Here is a 17764-nt window from a genome sequence, read left to right on the forward strand (position 1 = left end):
TCGATGTTCGGCGATGGATCAGATTGGCAGAACAGGGAATTGTAGCTTAGCGTTATGCTTCTGGAAAAGCGTTTGATGTGCGGATAAACAGGCAATTAGTGATTAAGCTACAGAGAGTCGTGAGACCGTGGGGGAGATGTATCGAGCCTTCAGAAGAGTGGACAAGTGCAGGCTTCCCCTAACAACCAATCAGCTAATCAGCTTCCAATGATCATTAATCAAGTACATTCTATAACATGACAGCTGACAGGTTGCTATTGACAACCTCTCCACTCTTTAGAAGGCTTGATACATATCTCCCCGTGTATCTTTATAGACGTGTCTGCTAGGACTTCACACCCCATTGGAGATAGACCAGTACCTGCGGAGTTCTGTTACCAATAAAGGAATACTGCAGACAAGAAAGGACTTCCAGACTCTATGGGAAGTGCAAGTAAGGGAAACATCGGTACTTATGAGTTATCTGGGCGCCCGATTTCTAAATCGGGTCGGATCGGGCACATCGCATCGCATCGCATGCGACGCGATGCGATGCGATGACCCGATTTTTCCATAGGAATCAATGTTAAAATGGACTGAGTCCATTTTAACATGGAATTCAATGGGAAAAAGGGGTCCTTTTCATACCCCTACTATCCAAGTGGGCATGGAGTTGGATATAAACCTGTGGCGAGCGTAGCGAGCCACCGAGCCCGAAGCGTGGCGAGCCCCGCGAGGGGACACGGAATACCGTCCGCTCGCCACGCTTCGGGCTCGGTGGCTCGCCACAGGTTTATATCCAACTCCATGCCCACTTGGATAGTAGGGGTATGAAAAGGACCCCTTTTTCCCATTGAATTCCATGTTAAAATGGACTCAGTCCATTTTAACATTGATTCCTATGGAAAAATCGGGTCATCGCATCCGATGGTCGCATGCGATGCGATATCGCATCGCATCTGATTGTATGCCTTAACTTAAGGCATACAATAAAAAAATCGGCAGCCCAGATAACTCACAAGTACCGAAACATCCTCAGATGATGAATACAGAAGTGACTGGAGGACATTGCCTTGATTTGTGGCCGTTGCGGAGATGCGCACAGAGAAGTAGGTGTAGGAGGAGACAGTCAGGCGGAGATACTGCACCTGCCAAAGAGCTGGGGAAAGTTACCAACAGTTGTCAACCATTGTGGGGCTGAGAAAATAAGACATAAAAAGGTCTTAGCCACCAAAATTGCTGGAAGAGGAACAAAGTTACTGCCAGATCACTATATGAAGCCACCTTCAATCAGTACAGATTCATGCATCTCCTACACAAGGTCTGTCCTCCATGGGGACTTTGGTAGAAGATCCTGGAACGATTTAAGCTTGATGGCTAGTGGGCAAAAATTTGTAAAAAATGTTGAGAGATGGAATATACGGTGGAGATCGGCTTGGTTCAGCTCAATGGATAATGCAGAAAACTCTTTGTTCCGTGGACTGTAACACAGAACATAAAGACCACGTCCTGACTGACAATTGGCTCTTTTTAAGTCCAAGAGCACCCAAATATGGTCTACAGAAGCAGAAACTATATATTGCTCCTCCATGTCCCGAATGTCCTCCCATAGAGCGGCGATAGAAAGAACTTCTTTTACCCCTGTGATCTTAGAGATGAGTTTTGTTGGCTCAGACTCATAAGCAAAGCCCCCCAGAAAGAGAATGGAAGTAGCCTGGCCTAGGAAAAGACCTCAGCTGATCTGGAGCCAACGTTTTGGATTTCCCCCTCCCTCAGCGTGTAGTACATGGTCTTCTACAGAACAAAGAGATCATCTATAATGGAGTTGTTGGCACCAGCGGGTCATTGTGTAGGAAAATCCATGGCTATACCAAGTGTTGCCTTAGAAAAGTGTTCTCATGATTCCACCGGATCTAAAAAAAAAAGTAGGCCGCAACCGCTGAAGGAGTGGACGTCTCACTACACATGGTATCCCATGTAACCTGATTCCGCTCAGGAAAAGAGCTTATGGCTGTAATTCTCATCGGGCGCTGGAAGCGTTCATCAGGTGCGTTCCGCTCTGATCTCATTACAGCTATAACCACAGAATAAACAGCAAAACACAAATGTGTTCCTCTGATCTGTGAGGGCTGATGGATGGTACATTTGCTATAATGCTGTTTTTAGGGTGACAGGCCGGTGATGAACAGAATGAAGACTTACGTCTCTACAGACGTCTCCTCCTGACTGCGAGGATTAGAGCAGGGACTCACGAGATGAACGGGATTTCTGCCTCGCCCAGTCTCAGTTGGGTTCCCGACTATGAATGTCCCTTAACAAGGGAGGTGGCCTGCAGACAGAACCAGGGTAAGAACCCATTACAGGGAGATCACTATTAGTAAGTCAGTTTGCCAGCTGTAGGCTAAAAGGGAAAAGGAAGCTAAAGTAGGGGACAAAATAACTGACATATACTGTAAGTGTTTGCCGAGTGTGCCCTGGCTTCAGTCACCCCATGGGGTGCCCACACTGTACAACATACAGACAAAACCATTAGCGTGGCACTCTGTGGTCACATTAGACCTTTAGAGCTGGGTTGGTCCACACTTTGTCCCTCAGCCACAATTATTTGTGTCATGGACAGAGGAGGGTGCTGGAAACCTTCCTCAGGGAATGTGGCCCATGGTGACACCAAAGCGTCATGCAGATTTGCTGGCTGAGAATTCCATGCCCCTGAATCCCTGGGGTGGTCATCATTACTATAAGACACACAAGTGTCCTCCCTCTGCCACGCCTGAAGGGGTCCCATCGGTTGAAGACTAGTATAATCGAGTGGACACTGGAAGTGGATTCGCCAGAAGAGTAGGTAAGACACGGTGGGTCAGAAGCAAATAGAGGGACGTCAGAGATAATCCAGGAGAGAGTCAGGGTACAGATGAACTGGAAAACTGCAACACTGGTAGAAAAGGGAGATCGCCCGGTTTGTGCTCAGAGATGGGTTATATCTTCAGACTTCTGTAGTGTGAGGTGGTGCTGGGGGAAGAGAGAGCTGACACTGGAAGAGGTCAGAAGCCGGATCCAGTAAGTGATCACTGGCCACAGTATATGGCCCATTACACCGCCAGCGCAGACCAATGACACAGCGCTGGGGGGCTTGGCGTCGCCACATTCTGAAACTACCCATCCATGACCCAGTATTCCAGTGTAGGCGGCCTCTCAGCTGCCGTATCACTGGGGTAGCACATAGTTATTTCAGGTGACCTCCTGACAGCTGGGGTCACACAGAATATCCCCCCCCACTGACCTCTTGCACGGTATTCTGCCCACAGAACTGCCGCTAACTGCATGGGTTTTTGTTTTGCACGTCATTCTCTGTAAACTCTAGAGACCATTGGAAATCCCAGGAGAGCAATAGTTTCAGCATGCTCAATCCATCACGTCCCGGTCACAATCCCTCAGAGAACCCGTCTCCCCCATTCTGGTGTTTGGGATGAACAACTGAACCTCTTGACCATAACTGCATGCCTTTAGCATGATCACATACCTCCCAACATTCTACCGGGCCAAATCGGGATGCACCAAAAAAAAAAGGTGGTGATGTGGCCTCGTCCAAAGAGGGGGCGTGGCTTCGTCTAAAGCCACAACTGTCATTGTGGGGGCGCACCCAGTGCTCTGGGAGCAGCAGTCCATGCCCCAGCCACTGAGATACTGAGGCCAATTGGTGTGAAAGGGGGACAGTCCCAAAAAAAAAAAATTGAGACAGGTGGGAGGTATGTGATCAGCTGATCCGATATTTGCATCTAATGAATTGGATTTTTTTAATTTAATTTAATTACCTTCCAAGTTTTTATTATATAACTTCTTTCCAAGTGTGTTAGCCTGTAGCTTACGTCCGCACACAACACAATACAAACAGCGGAGCAAGGATAATACAGAAAACCATTGTGTTGTCCTCAACTAAAAGTTATAGAAAAGTAACAATGAAATGAACATAAAGAAACAACTAGATTAACTCCTTTAAGAACAGCCCCGCATCTAAGGCTATTTTGTTATTTTCCTAAGACGCCACATCCAGAACAACTAGGAAGAGCGTAAATGGCTGGTCCGCGCCAAGAGCCACGTGCTGGCATTTTTTCTACGCTGCTTTGCAATTAGGTAAATCTGTGAAGAAATTAATGTGATTTCTCCTCACGGTTCACACATCTCCCGGCCTGGACTGACAGCTCCGACTTTCCCTCCCCAGATCCGCATCGCCCTGACTGATGCACCTAAGAACTAATCGCATGTCAAACACAAGATATTTTATGTAATAAATTACAGGCAAAAAGTAATTTCAGTGTCATTTATCAGCATTATTATCAGTCTTGTTTCTCGGGATTAATCAACAATCTTTTTTTTATGTTATTTCATTTTTTTTTCTTTTTTTAACTCTATTCGCTTCAAGTTGTCGTGATGACACTTCTGGTAAAAAGGGCATCTGGCACTGAAGGGGTTAAACTTTTTTTTTTTTTTCCCATCAGAAAGCGGTGGAAACGGCAGCGCAAAAAATAAATGTCAGAGACAAAAAAAGAAAGTGGTCATTATAGCAGGTTTTTTTTTTTAGCCATAATCCAACATTAAATCTTAACACAATCTGGAGGGGGAAAAATAAAAACCCGAATTTTGACACATCTCTGCTAGACGCCTGAGGATTGGGTGGGCCCCTCGCTGACAGTGAAGCTGAATATTAATACCTACGCCCTCACTCAGAATCTATGGGGTAATTACATTTACATTTTAATTTAGGAAAAATACATCTATTACGATCCTCACTTATAAACAACAGTCTCGATTTCTAATTAATTAATAGGGTCATGATATATTTCTTGCTGGCTACGGAACGACACAAAGCGCAGCAGAAAAACCCTGGAAACCGCAAAATCTACACTAATTGTAAGTGCAGGGACATCATAAACGGTCGTGTCCCATGAGGGGGTTGCCATGGCTTCCTATATCATTATTCTTATTCCGTTAGCATGTGATAAGCGTCACAAGAACAATCCAGTCTTTGGACAGAAGTGACCGTAAATACCGCTCCAGGGTGTAAGGAGAGGGCGGGGCTCGGAGGAAGCCAATGATGCTGGCTGTGACCGTGCAATGTGGTGTCTGGTATGTGTACTTCAACAAAATGGCAGGCCAACTTATTTTCTGGTAGTGAGGCCGTAAGCCTGTTCCTTAGCTATAACCCATGCTGATGTACTTATATATATATAGCCACAAACCTCCCGTTATCTAGCATTGCAACAGAGATATACAATGTGGGGTCTCAAACTAAACATCATTTATGGTTCGAAAAAACTGCAGACAAAAATATCAGCAGAGATTCGAAACATACAGCGCTTCAGTTACTGAGGAACTACAAGTCTAAGCATGGCGCACGGGGGTTGGCAAGGCATGCTGGACTTTGTCGTTACATCAGGGCTGTGCAGTCACAAGGCTCATGAGTCCGGATATGAAAACTATGTACCGCCATAACCGTTCTCGACTTTCCTTCAACTGTGCAAATAAAAATACGTTTAAAATAGAGGTAGGACAACCTAGTTTTCAGCAAACGGACATGTATGTGCGAGTGTGAAGCTGTGTTGTTAATGGGTCAGTGCATATTATACGGAATGGATGCTATCCAGAGCCTACAGTAGGCTAGGGCCACCTAGTGGCCAGGACCTTGGGAAAATAGCCTTAAGAAACGGCAACTCTGGTCTGTCACAGGATTTGCTACTGTTACTGTATGACATCACTCACTGTATGACATCACTCACTGTAAGGTTGAATGGCCATCGGGTGAGGATGACCCGGCTGGGGTAAGCCCGGGACACCCAAGGCTGGTGGGTCATCGTGGGCAGTGCCAGACTGCTGGAGAGCCAACTCAATCTCCTCATCACTTAGTCCTACAAGGGAAGAAGAAACAAAAATTCAGATGAGCGGAGATAAGGTTCCAGATTGTCCATCGCCACTGAGAGGAAAATATATAAAAATAAAATATAGCTCTCAATCTGATAGACTCCGAGTCTGAGCGCGGATATTGTCTGAGGTTTGATGTTTCTCATCCAATTTGCTTAATTTCTCAGCAGTTTTATTACCACAGTTCAGAGGCTGATCCGCCACAAACACTCCCCTCTATATAACCATCTCACTAGCAAATGGAGCTTATTTCCCCCACTGTCAGCGCCACTAACCCTTCCCTGGCCGACGCCGAACACCAGGCAGAGGCTTCTGGGGGGAGTGTCAATGGTTAAAAGGTTAGCACCCCTCATTCTGCTCACGTAAAGCGCAGAGAAAGCAGACAAAACAGACAAAACTAACCAAAGCTAATTATGTAAAGAGGCAGCTCGTTAAGGCACATTATTACTATAGGGAAAGAGGAAGTCTACATTTTATGACAAACGCAGAAATAAAAAGGAAATCAAAAGAGCACACAGTGATTATAGAAAGAAGGAACACTATCCAAAAAGAATACCAAACAGCACCAACGACTGTGCCCACCTCGCACAGATATGGCGCCTCTCTTGGACTGGCCATACATTACACAGAGTCCCTGTACTGGGCCTGGGACACTGTAAATGTGGGGATTCCTGTTTTACTGAAGTCTGTCCTAATAAAATGCTGTGTGAGCGTATTGCTATACCCACCGCCCAGTCACACCCAATGATGCACCACCCAGCCTGATCGCACTGTGCCCAAGGAGAGCATATGATCACCTGTACCTACCACATAATAGTTCTGTGCCATGGAAGCCCATATGCCCTACACACAGGACGAGCGCCATCTCTGACCTCATGTAACCAGCAGGGGGAGTAGCAGCAATGTGTCTGATAAAACCCGTACTCACTAAAGCCTGAAGCCAGAGTGTATCTGACCGCAGGCGCTGCTGAGTACCCTCCACACAAACATGCGCGCACACACACACACGTAATATAAATAACACAACATCAGGATTATAATGTTCCCGTTAGAAGGCCCAATGCACCCCGATACTTATCACAATGTATTCTGTAGCTTATTTCACATAGCTCTTCCCAAAAATAGCAATAAGGGGGGCCACATGCGTCCTATGTAAGGACTGGATATGGCATGATCTTACAGTGTAAATGCACGTACAAAATATTTGAGGGGTCCTGAAAATAACTAAAACAAGCCCTTCAGATGGGTGTGGCAGCCATGATTTACAACTACCAGTGCCCCAAAATTTCCACTGCGATACTGTAAGGTCGCAGGATAGGTCACCGTGGCGGCCTCAGTTTGGCAGACCTGCGTACGTGGGAGCCGCAGAACAAGACGCCAGTGCCCGTGACAATATACCTCCCCGTCCCCACAACTAGGAGGATGACAAGAGGTTAACAAGAGCAGATCACCCGAAAGAGAAGGGCGTTGCGGTGGGGACGGCTGTTGGTAGAAACTCCTCGCCGCTGTTTATCACCAGCCTGACTAATGCAGGGTTTTTTTGTGTGTGTTTTTTTTTTGTTTCGAATAATCTAATGCAAATTAGACACACGCGTCTCCCAGTTGATTGCTATCTGAGCTGAATAATCTGCGAGACACTGAGGGGACACAAGGCAAGGACTCGGAGGCGCACAGTAACCAACAACCTTAAGATGACAACCGGCTGACGATCCAATGACAATAGACACAATTGTCACTTTGTAATATATGTTTGTGTACGGGTGATGCCTATTGCGGCCAGCTCCATTACCCCGATGCTATGTGGTCTGATTACATCCAGGATGTGTTATTACTATTATTATTATTAAGTTATTCTATAGCTTTAACATATACAGTTGTGCTATGCAATCATTATAAATGCAGATAGCTGCACTCTATGATCATTATAACATATATATACACACACACACACACACACACACACATATATACACACACGTCATGTATGTAATAGATATTCCATACTGGAGGCTGCTGTGCTGCTCACACTTTTAAAAGTCTCCACGCGCCATAAAACCATCTGGAACTGATATCGCAGCTTCAGGCGTGAAGCACTGGACCCCCCCAAGAGTTTAGTGACGGTGTCTGGGGTCAGCAGTAAGTGGTCACCCGCACCAGACAGAACCTCTATGCGTGTTGGGGATAATACGCCTTTATCCTAGGTCAGATGACATCACTGAAACTTCCCATGCATGCATGACATCACCGGATGATGCCCCATAGCCTCTGTCTGCATTTTGTGTTTAGTGCAAAAAGTAAAAAAAAAAAAAAAAGTTGTCTAAATCTAAAAAAATATATATATTTTTAAAAAGACCAATAATAATGTTTAGCATCGTATAACTGATTCCGATCATCCATTGGTACACTATGACGTTACAGAAGGCGATACGTTTGTGATGCACAATTTCTCTTTGGGTGCAGATTTATTTGGCGCGGGCAAGCAAAAATCTTTTTTCTTTAGTTTACAGAACAAAATTTCATCTAGATTTATTGTAAAATGATTTGATTTTCAATAATGCTGCAGAGATTGAGTCTCATCCCATATCTCTACCGGGACTCACTTGGACCTGTTACCAAGTTAATACTATGTGATGTTCCAAAGCCAGAAACAACATCACAGAGGCGTATAGATGTGGGAGTCGGGGTCCCCCAGCTATTAGATAGAGGATAAGACATGCCAGGCTGTTGGCCATGATGTTTCCTCCTTCCAGGGAGATCAGCGACTGTCTGGAGCAGAGGACCGGCGCCATTACACTGCACTATACACACAAGAGACACAGGGTACAGGTGGCCCGAATGAGCTATCATGTGGTTCCACAGCCCAAAAATAACACAGTAAAACTTCTGAATGAAGCGATGAACAGCAATCGGTGGCCATTCTGTTACTGTGTTCCTGCTCGCTGGGTGCATTTTATATGTGTTATCAGTATTTGTCTGGGTAATGAAAAATATATTAGGCATGGCTGCACATATTTTAATGCAACCAGAAATAATGAATATATTATTTATTTGGATAGAACAAATCAGGGTCTGGCAAAGCCATGTAACTTTCATACCAACAACAACCCTCGGGGACAATGACAACCAAGAGATTGTGTGATAAGTGGTTACAAGTCATCGCCGCAGCACAAAACTGCAAATACTGCATACCCCGGGGATGTCCAGCATAGTCCATGTATATGTTCTACAATGTAATATGCTATGGCCTGGGAATAGCATTATTGTAGGAGGAGGTAAAGAGGGGGAGAGAGAAAGTGGGGAATAGAGAGAGAGAGAGGATGAAAGGGAAGACAGGGAAAACGGGGGGGGGGGGGGGGTAGAGAGAGTGACAATAGGGGAAGAGTAGAGAGAGAGGGGAAAGAAATTATAGGGAGAGAGTTAAAGAGGGGACGAGACAGGGAAAGGGGGAGGGAAGAGAAAAGAGGGGAGTAGAAGCAAGGGGGAGCATAGAGATAAAGGGGGGTAGGGAGAGAAAAGAGGGCAATAGATAGGGAAAAGAGGGAAAGAGGAAAGAAGAGGGGGAGAGAGGAGAGAAAGAAGGGGGAAATACTTGAGAAAAAAAGACTGGTGTGGAGAAAAATTGTTGGGAAGATCAGGGGTAGATAGAAAAAAGGCGGAGAGGGAGGAAAAAGGGGGAACAGACAGGCGGGATAAAAGAGATGAGAGGAAAAGTAATAGGGAAAGAAAATCCTGTGTGTGTGTGTGTGTGTGTGTGTGTGAATATATATATATATATATATATATATATATATATATATATATATATATATATATACACAGGGCTATTTTTCTGCAGGCTCCAGCAGGAACTGAGGCCTTTATTCTAGTTCACACTTTCTGACAAAATGTTTCTTAGATGGACAAAACCATGTGCACTGCAGGTGAGGCAGGTGTAAAACCCCACCCAAATCTAATTATCTCTGCACAAGTAACACCTGCCTAACCTGCAGTGCACATGGTTTTGTCCATCTAAGAAATATTTTGTCAGAAAGAGTGAACTAGAATAATGGCCACAGTTCCTGCTGGAGCCTGCAGAAAAATAGCCCTGTATATATATATATATTATATATATATATATATATATATATATATATATATATATATATATATACACACACACACACACACATATAGTGTTTATTCTAGCACCCGCCATCTTAGAAAACCCATGCAGTTCCTCTTCCCTGCCTGGGGTGTCGCTGTCTGCTGTGGTGTTTCTAGCACAGGTCTGGTTTGCATATCAGTGCTGATATACAGACCACACTGTGCTAGAAGCACTACAGCAGACAGCGACACCCCAGGCAGGGAAGAGGAACTGCATGGGCTTTCTAAGGTGGCGGGTGCTAGAATGAACACTAACATACATATACATAGATGGGGTGTTGCAGTTATATTTAGTTTGGGTAGAAGCTCAGAAGATTGGAACCATTAGTTCTGTCACCTCCTGCCGATCGTTTGCCAGCTCCATTACTTTCGGGTCGGCCTCCCTGATTTTACCATCAGTCTCGGAGACCCAGCCAGATGTCAGGGGTCTGTAATCACAATACTTGTTGGGCCCTAAACCCTTCATGTTTCTTCCCCCACTGCACTGCTCTGAAGCCCACAGGTCTCACGCAGGACTGTATATAAATCTGTGCAGGCGACGGCCGATGATCTGCACCGCCTGTACGGGTTGCCCAGCCGCAGAACGCGCTGCGTGTCAGACATGTGCCTATTTAACGTCCGCGCTGCCCTGGGTCCCCAGACAGCATCTAGATCCATGTGCCACAGGCTGGTGTGGCAGTGAGGGGGTTAAGGTTGAGCGGTGAGAGCGGGCAGGGCGAGAGAGCCGTTAAAAGTCCTCTGCTGACCCTTAAGACCCCTATTTCCCAGAGCCCTGTATAAAATTGAATTTTTTAAACATAAATTACACGTAATGACGACACAGTAAAAACTAACAGTAATGGAAAGCTGTGCTGTATTTCATTAGGCGAGCGCATTGTGCGCTACCTGATACAGACGGCTCTTGTTTATGAGTTAGTGTGTTAGCAGATGTGGATAGAGGCATTCTCCTCGACCTTGCTCTTCTCATTGGGGCATGAAATTACGATGCCAGCACCTTCATATTACAGCCATAAATACTGTAAACTGCAAATTTAAGCCAACGGCTCCTATTGTCTCTGAACATAAAGCTGATCGGTATTTATTTAAAAGGGGCGAGGGAAAAATATTATATATCACATTGTTTATGGGTTTTACACCCCTCCCCCGGGCAGAACAGCAAAGCCGGCTGTGTATACATGTGAGCGCGGATGTGTAATTATACATTACATATATATATATATATATATATATATATATATATTTCACATTTGGGGACACTTTTGCGCCATCCTTACATTTGAGCCCGCTTTATATACATAGGTTCTGGATTAATTTATAACCGTACAAATAGGAAAAAGGGTAATTAAGAGATGATTGATTCAAATGATCTCCTAAATTTATCCCATGGACCAAACGCTCATCCCCACTGCATACATCAGTTGTTCAATCATTACAGTGTTGGGTAAGAAGCTGTAATCTGAAGACACCTATGCAGTTAAATGGACGTAATTAGCTAAATGCCGGCAAGTTAATCCGATTGTTTCTTAATGGCTGTGATTGGGATCTGCGTCCACTGAAATAATTATATCCAGGTAAATAGGAGCTGGGGGTCACACTGGGGTCAGCGATCACACAAAACTCGTTCAGAAGTTTAATATTTATGAGTATTATTGTTTTATTTATCGATACGGCGATACAGGGGTTCTGCAGCGCCTGACATTACATAAAGGAGCAGCAACAAGAAAACAATGATTTATGGGGCCTGCACACGGGGGAGATTAAATGATCGCTTAGTACACAGCACTGCACAGCGATGTGTCAGTGCTGAGCGATCGGTCACGGCCGGTGTTCTCTGGTTTAGGAGCACAGTTTAGATGCTCTTTGATCTGTGGTCAGAGCAGAAAGTTTGAGCGGGTGACATGGTTTTGGAAATACACTTATCTCCTAGTAGCATACACTATATAATGAAGATTTTGGCACGGAGCCTGTATGTTTTACATCAATACAGAGAAGCAAAACAAGCGTGCATGCTGGGTTCCGACACTGAGATGTGTTACATGATTGCTGTGTGCTCTCGGAGTACAACAAGGAGAAGGTCTCGTGGGGCAAGACATCTGGAGAAGGCAACCCAAGTGTTGAGGTAGAACTGCAAGACTTTGCTTTGGTGTCATCATCAGCACCTCCCTAAGGCACGAAGGTCTTTCTAAAATAACCCTGCAAACTAGGGATGGAATAGTCCTAGCATTCACTGAACAATAATGCCCCTTACAGACCGCACTAAAAAAACGGTATTATGCAGATTTTCACCGTTTTAAAATGGTAATCTGTGCAGTCTAAAAGGTCCAGAGTGATTATTTTTTTTAGAACATTTTTATTGAGACACTGCATATACATTATATCAGAGATGCATTACTTTGTATTACATGAAACAAAGTTCAAATAAACATAAGTCATATTGCAATACATTTCACTGATGTCTTTGTCCAGCCATCACACAGAGCATAAATATGTCACAGAAGGGGAGGGGTGACGGGGGGTGACGGGGGGGGGGGGGGGGGGGGGGGGGGGTGACGGGGGGGGGGGGACAGGGTTGCCTTTATCAACAATGGCCTCTATCTAGTCCATCCAAAATAAAAAGTGGATTTAGTCAAAAAAATAGGTAAAATTGCGGTGGGGTATCAATCCATCCTTGAAGAATTGTTGTTGTTTTTTTACCTGCTGCACTTAAAGCTAATAAAAGCTTTTTACTTTCTTTTGTCATAGGGAAGGCCGGGTCAAAAATGCCCAATATTGCCCACTCTGGATTAAAGGGAACATATGTAACCAATTTGGTTTCCGCATAACGTTGTACAAGAAGCCAGAAGTAACGGATTATAGGGCAGGCCTGTAAACAGTGGTAAGTGTCTGCGTTTTCTTGTTGACATTTTGGACAGTTGTGTGTCAGAGGTTCCCATATGGAATCGTCTAAGAGGGGATAGGTAGGAATTGTGATCAATATTGAGAAAAAGTTCTGTATACATACTGGCTTTGAGAACTTGTCTGGAATATAGAAAGCCTTTTTCTAATGTTGGTGTAGTCCAGAGGGATTTTTACCTTTTCCAAAAAAACGGTATTTGGAAATGGTAAAAAGGCAGGGTCCTACCTGTTTCAGACCTGTTTTTTTTATGCAGTCTGAACGGGTCTGAAACGGTATTTAGGACCCAGCCAATAGTGGTCCCGCTCTGTGCATATCTAATGAGCGGGACCCAGTGCAGTGAATATTTAATGAGCGGGTGCGGTCATTAGATATGTGCGGTCACCCATGATGGCCACTGTTCCTGTCACTTGCCTCCGGGAGCCGGGGATGAACTTACGCCACTGCCCAGGTAATTGCTCAATACATCATGTGCCATGTGACTGTGGTTACCATGGTAAAATGATAAATTGCTAATAGCAATCTTATATCATGCTTGTGAGAAAATAAATAAAGGACCTCAATTTTTCACGGGATTGTATTTTTTAAGGCTTTCTCGTACCAAGATGGCTTTTCGCCTACATACAGCAGAAGGCAGCTTCCTGAATGCACAGCTAACTGGCTTATTCAGAGCCAGTGACATCACTCAGAGTGCAGCCTATCCAGTCACTAAGAGCCAGTGAAATCCCTGAATGGACAGCCTATCCAGTTACAAGGAGCCTGTGACATCACTGTGGCTTTTCATGGGTGCAGCCATAAAGAAATAAATTGGCGTTGTCATCTGTTGCTTTGATTCAGAATTATGTGGCAAAACATCCACCAGTCAATTACGGTGCATCACTATTGTGCTCTGGAAATTTTGACAGTTGGTGAACTCTTCCCCGTGCACCTGATGAGTGACCTGGAACATGTGACCTGCTGGGTGGTCTGGACACTGTGACAGATACTTACACGGAGAAAACACACGCAAGTCCGGGGAGAATATACAAAGTGGTAATAATATTCTCTGTACAGCGCTGCGGAATATGTGTGCGCTACATAAATAACTGGCAATAATCTGTGTACAGTGCTGTGGAATATGTGTGTGCTATATAACAACTGGTAATAATTGTCCCTGTACATCGCTGTAGAATATGTGTGTGCTATATAATAACTGGTGATAAGAGTCTCTGTACAGCGCTGCGGAATATGTGTGCGCTATATAAAAGCTGGTAATAATATTGTCTGTACAGCGCTGCGGAATATGTGTACGCTATATAATAACTGGTAATAATAGTCTCTGTACAGCGCTGCGGAATATGTGTGCGCTATATAATAACTGGTAACAATATTCTCTGTACAGCGCTGCGGAATATGTGTGTGCTATATAACAACTGGTAATAATTGTCCCTGTACATCGCTGCAGAATATGTGTGTGCTATATAATAACTGGTGATAAGAGTCTCTGTACAGCGCTGCGGAATATGTGTGCGCTATATAATAACTGGTAATAATATTGGCCCTTATTCTGGATCGGACGGTACGGCCCGCGTGCGGCCGTACCGCCGATGTTTTTAGTCTGCACATGCGCAGAGGTCAATCTGCGCATGTGCAGCCCCATTCGCCGCAAACGTATTTCGTCCGCCGCAAAGGGGGCGTATAGGGGCGTGAGGGGCTTCATACCCTCATTTCCCTATGTATACGCCCCGCGTTTCATGGGCGTTCCCATGCAAACGCGGGGCGTATGCATGCTAATCAGGGTATGACGCCACTGATGGGGGCGGAAAGCTGACGTCGACGGATGTCAGCTCTCAGCCCCCATACAAGCTATCACACGGACGATTGTCCGTGTGGTCTCAGCTTGCGGGAGCTGCTGTGGCGTGCGGCCCTGCCTTCGATGGTCGACGACCATCGAATGCAGGGGGCAGCTCCCACCATGGTGGAGGCGTACGCCCCACCATTTTTATGCGGATCGCCAGCCGTCCGTGTACGGACGGCCGTGGCGATCCGTCTCGTGGGCGGGGATTGGTTTGTGCGGCCGGAGCACCGTGTGCGGCTCCGGCCGCACCAACCAGAATAAGGGCCATTGTCTGTACAGCGCTGCGGAATATGTGTACGCTATATAATAACTGGTAATAATAGTCTCTGTACAGCGCTGCGGAATATGTGTGCGCTATATAATAACTGGTAACAATATTCTTTGTACAGCGCTGCGGAATATGTGTGTGCTATATAATAACTGGTAATAATAGTCTTTGTACAGCGCTGTGGAATATGTGTGCGCTATATAATAACTGGTAACAATATTCTCTGTACAGCGCTGTGGAATATGTGGGCGCTATATAATAACTGGTAATAATAATCTCTGTACAGCGCTGCGGAATATGTGTGCGCTATATAATAACTGGTAATAATAATCTCTGTACAGTGCTGCGGAATACGTGCGCGCTATATAAATAACTGGTAATAGTCTCTGTACAGCACTGCGGAATATGTGTGCGCTATATAATAACTGGTAATAAAAGACTCTGTACAGCGCTGCGGAATATGTGTGCGCTATATAATAACTGGTAATAATTTTCTCTGTACAGCGCTGTGGAATATGTGTGCGCTATATAATAACTGGTAATAATATTGTCTGTACAGCGCTGCGAAATATGTGTGCGCTATATAATAACTGATAATAATAGTCTCTGTACAGCGCTGCGGAATATGTGTGCGCTATATAATAACTGATAATAATAGTCTCTGTACAGCGCTGCGGAATATGTGTGCGCTATATAATAACTGATAATAATAGTCTCTGAACAGCACTGCAGAATATGTGTGCGCTATATAAGAAACTGTTAATAAATAAATAAAATAAACAATTGCAGCCACCCACTAAGCAGGGATATTTTCAGTACTTGTTTCCTAGCACGGCGCCCGTCGGGTTGATCGCATGCCTTAAGTTTAAGGTACTTAAGGCATGCGATCGACGCGATGGACCCGATTTTTCTGTCAATCACTAGTGTATTTGCCGGTAAAAGAGAAAATCGCGTTGATCGGGTCCATCGCAGCCTATTATAATGTATATAACCGACGCGATCAACGCAATTTTCCCATAGAGAATGATGTTAAATGATTTTTAAAGTTGAAATCGAGTTGATCGCGTCAATCGCGGCCCATTATAATGGCCCGCGATGCGATCGACGCGATTTTACATAGGGAACAATGGGAAATGGGCCAATATGGCCAATTTCTCATTGTATATGGTTATAAAGTATGGTTAATGCCCCCCCATTGTTAACGCCACCCCACTATTGACGCCAACCCGAAGTGTGGCTAGCGCAGCGAGCCCGCGAGGGGCGGCGGTACGCGTCCTCCGACCTTTTCATACCCCCACTATCCACGTCGGCGTGGAGTTGATTTTATATAGTGTGGCGAGCGCAGCGAGCCCGAAGCGTGGCGAGCCCCACGAGGGTATGCGTATACCTGTGAAGTTATGCACGGCCGCTCGCCACACTTTATAAAAACAACTCCACGCCGACGTGGATAGTGGGGGTATGAAAAGGTCGGAGGATGCGTAACGCTGCGCTCGCCACGCTTTGGCATCAATAGTGGGGTGGCGTTAACAATGGAGGGCCATTTCACCCATCAGGCGGGTTTGCTATTAAAATGGGGGGTTTTGGGGCTTTTTACATTGAAATCAATGTAAAATTGGGTCTCAGGGACCATTTTACATTGATGTAAATGTAAAAATCGCGTCGATCGCATCGCATGTGATTTGGTTGTCATGCGATGCGATCGACGCCATTTTTCCGACCCGATCAATACAATCAAAACCGCGGGCGCCGTGCTAGGATACAAGTACCATATTTTCAAATTCACCTAAGGTGGTGAAGAGGGGTAAAATGTTCCCGCAATCATAGTTACACACTAGGGACCTTATACGGGTTCACTCGCAAAGGCAAATTCCTTATTAGCTGGACAAAACCATGTGCACTGCAGGTAGGGTAGATGTTACTTGTGCAGAGAGAATTAGATTTGGGTGGGGTTTTACTTCAAATGGAGAACTATATTGCAGTGTAAATATAAAGCAGTCAGTATTTTCCCTGCACAGAAACAAAATAACTCACCTAAATCTAACTTTCTCTGCACATGTTACATCTGCCCCACCTGCAGTGCACATGGTTTTGTCCATTTGAGAAGGAATTTGCCTTTGTGAGTGAACCAGAATAAGGGCCTGTGTGTATAAGTGTGGCGCCTGCATTCTGCATCACTTCATTACAGTTGTAAACACCCTAATAATTGGGAGCATGTCTGTATAACACACACAGATAACTCATCTGTAAGGTTCTCATTAGCTCTGACATGGGGAATAAGAAGAGTATTATACAAGGTGCAGAGCTCCTGCTGGTGGGGACGCAGCCCGTGCAGCTAATGGGTTAATGCAGCACTAAGTAATGCTCCTCGGTTCCATCGGCCTTCACTACAGAACAGCTCCCGCATCTTCCCTCCGGAGCAGAACATGAAGCAACGCCATTCCACCGAGTCCCGGCATACTGATGCAACACCTGGTCCAGATGAGCTCCGCTGGCACTGATGCAACAGCCCAGCCCAGATGGGTCCCTGCATCTATTCTCATCCTGATAGAGAGACAGGAGCGGGGACGTGTGTGTACCTGGTGTAACTAGCGGTGTCCGGGAAGGAGCTGACTGCCCCCCACACTGACACATCCTGATAGAGAGACAGGAGCGGGGACGTCTGTGTACCTGGTGTAACTAGCGGTCTCCGGGGAGGAGCTGGCTGCCCCCCACACTGACACATCCTGAT

The 17764-nt window shown here is 45.3% G+C and overlaps 1 protein-coding gene across 1 annotated transcript in view; it reads right to left on the reverse strand.

Annotated features, from left to right (window-relative positions):
- PEX14 (peroxisomal biogenesis factor 14) overlaps positions 1 to 17764 on the reverse strand; it is a 111183-nt gene that overhangs the window by 13690 nt on the left and 79729 nt on the right. Inside the window, exon 4 of the mRNA XM_083163488.1 lies at positions 5754 to 5882. Coding sequence (XP_083019614.1) covers positions 5754 to 5882 — 129 coding nt within the window. The remainder of the gene's footprint in view (positions 1 to 5753; positions 5883 to 17764) is intronic.

Source organism: Crinia signifera, chromosome 19 (assembly GCF_055691185.1).
Source record: "Crinia signifera chromosome 19, ASM5569118v1, whole genome shotgun sequence".
NCBI classification, from domain to species: Eukaryota; Metazoa; Chordata; class Amphibia; order Anura; family Myobatrachidae; genus Crinia; species Crinia signifera.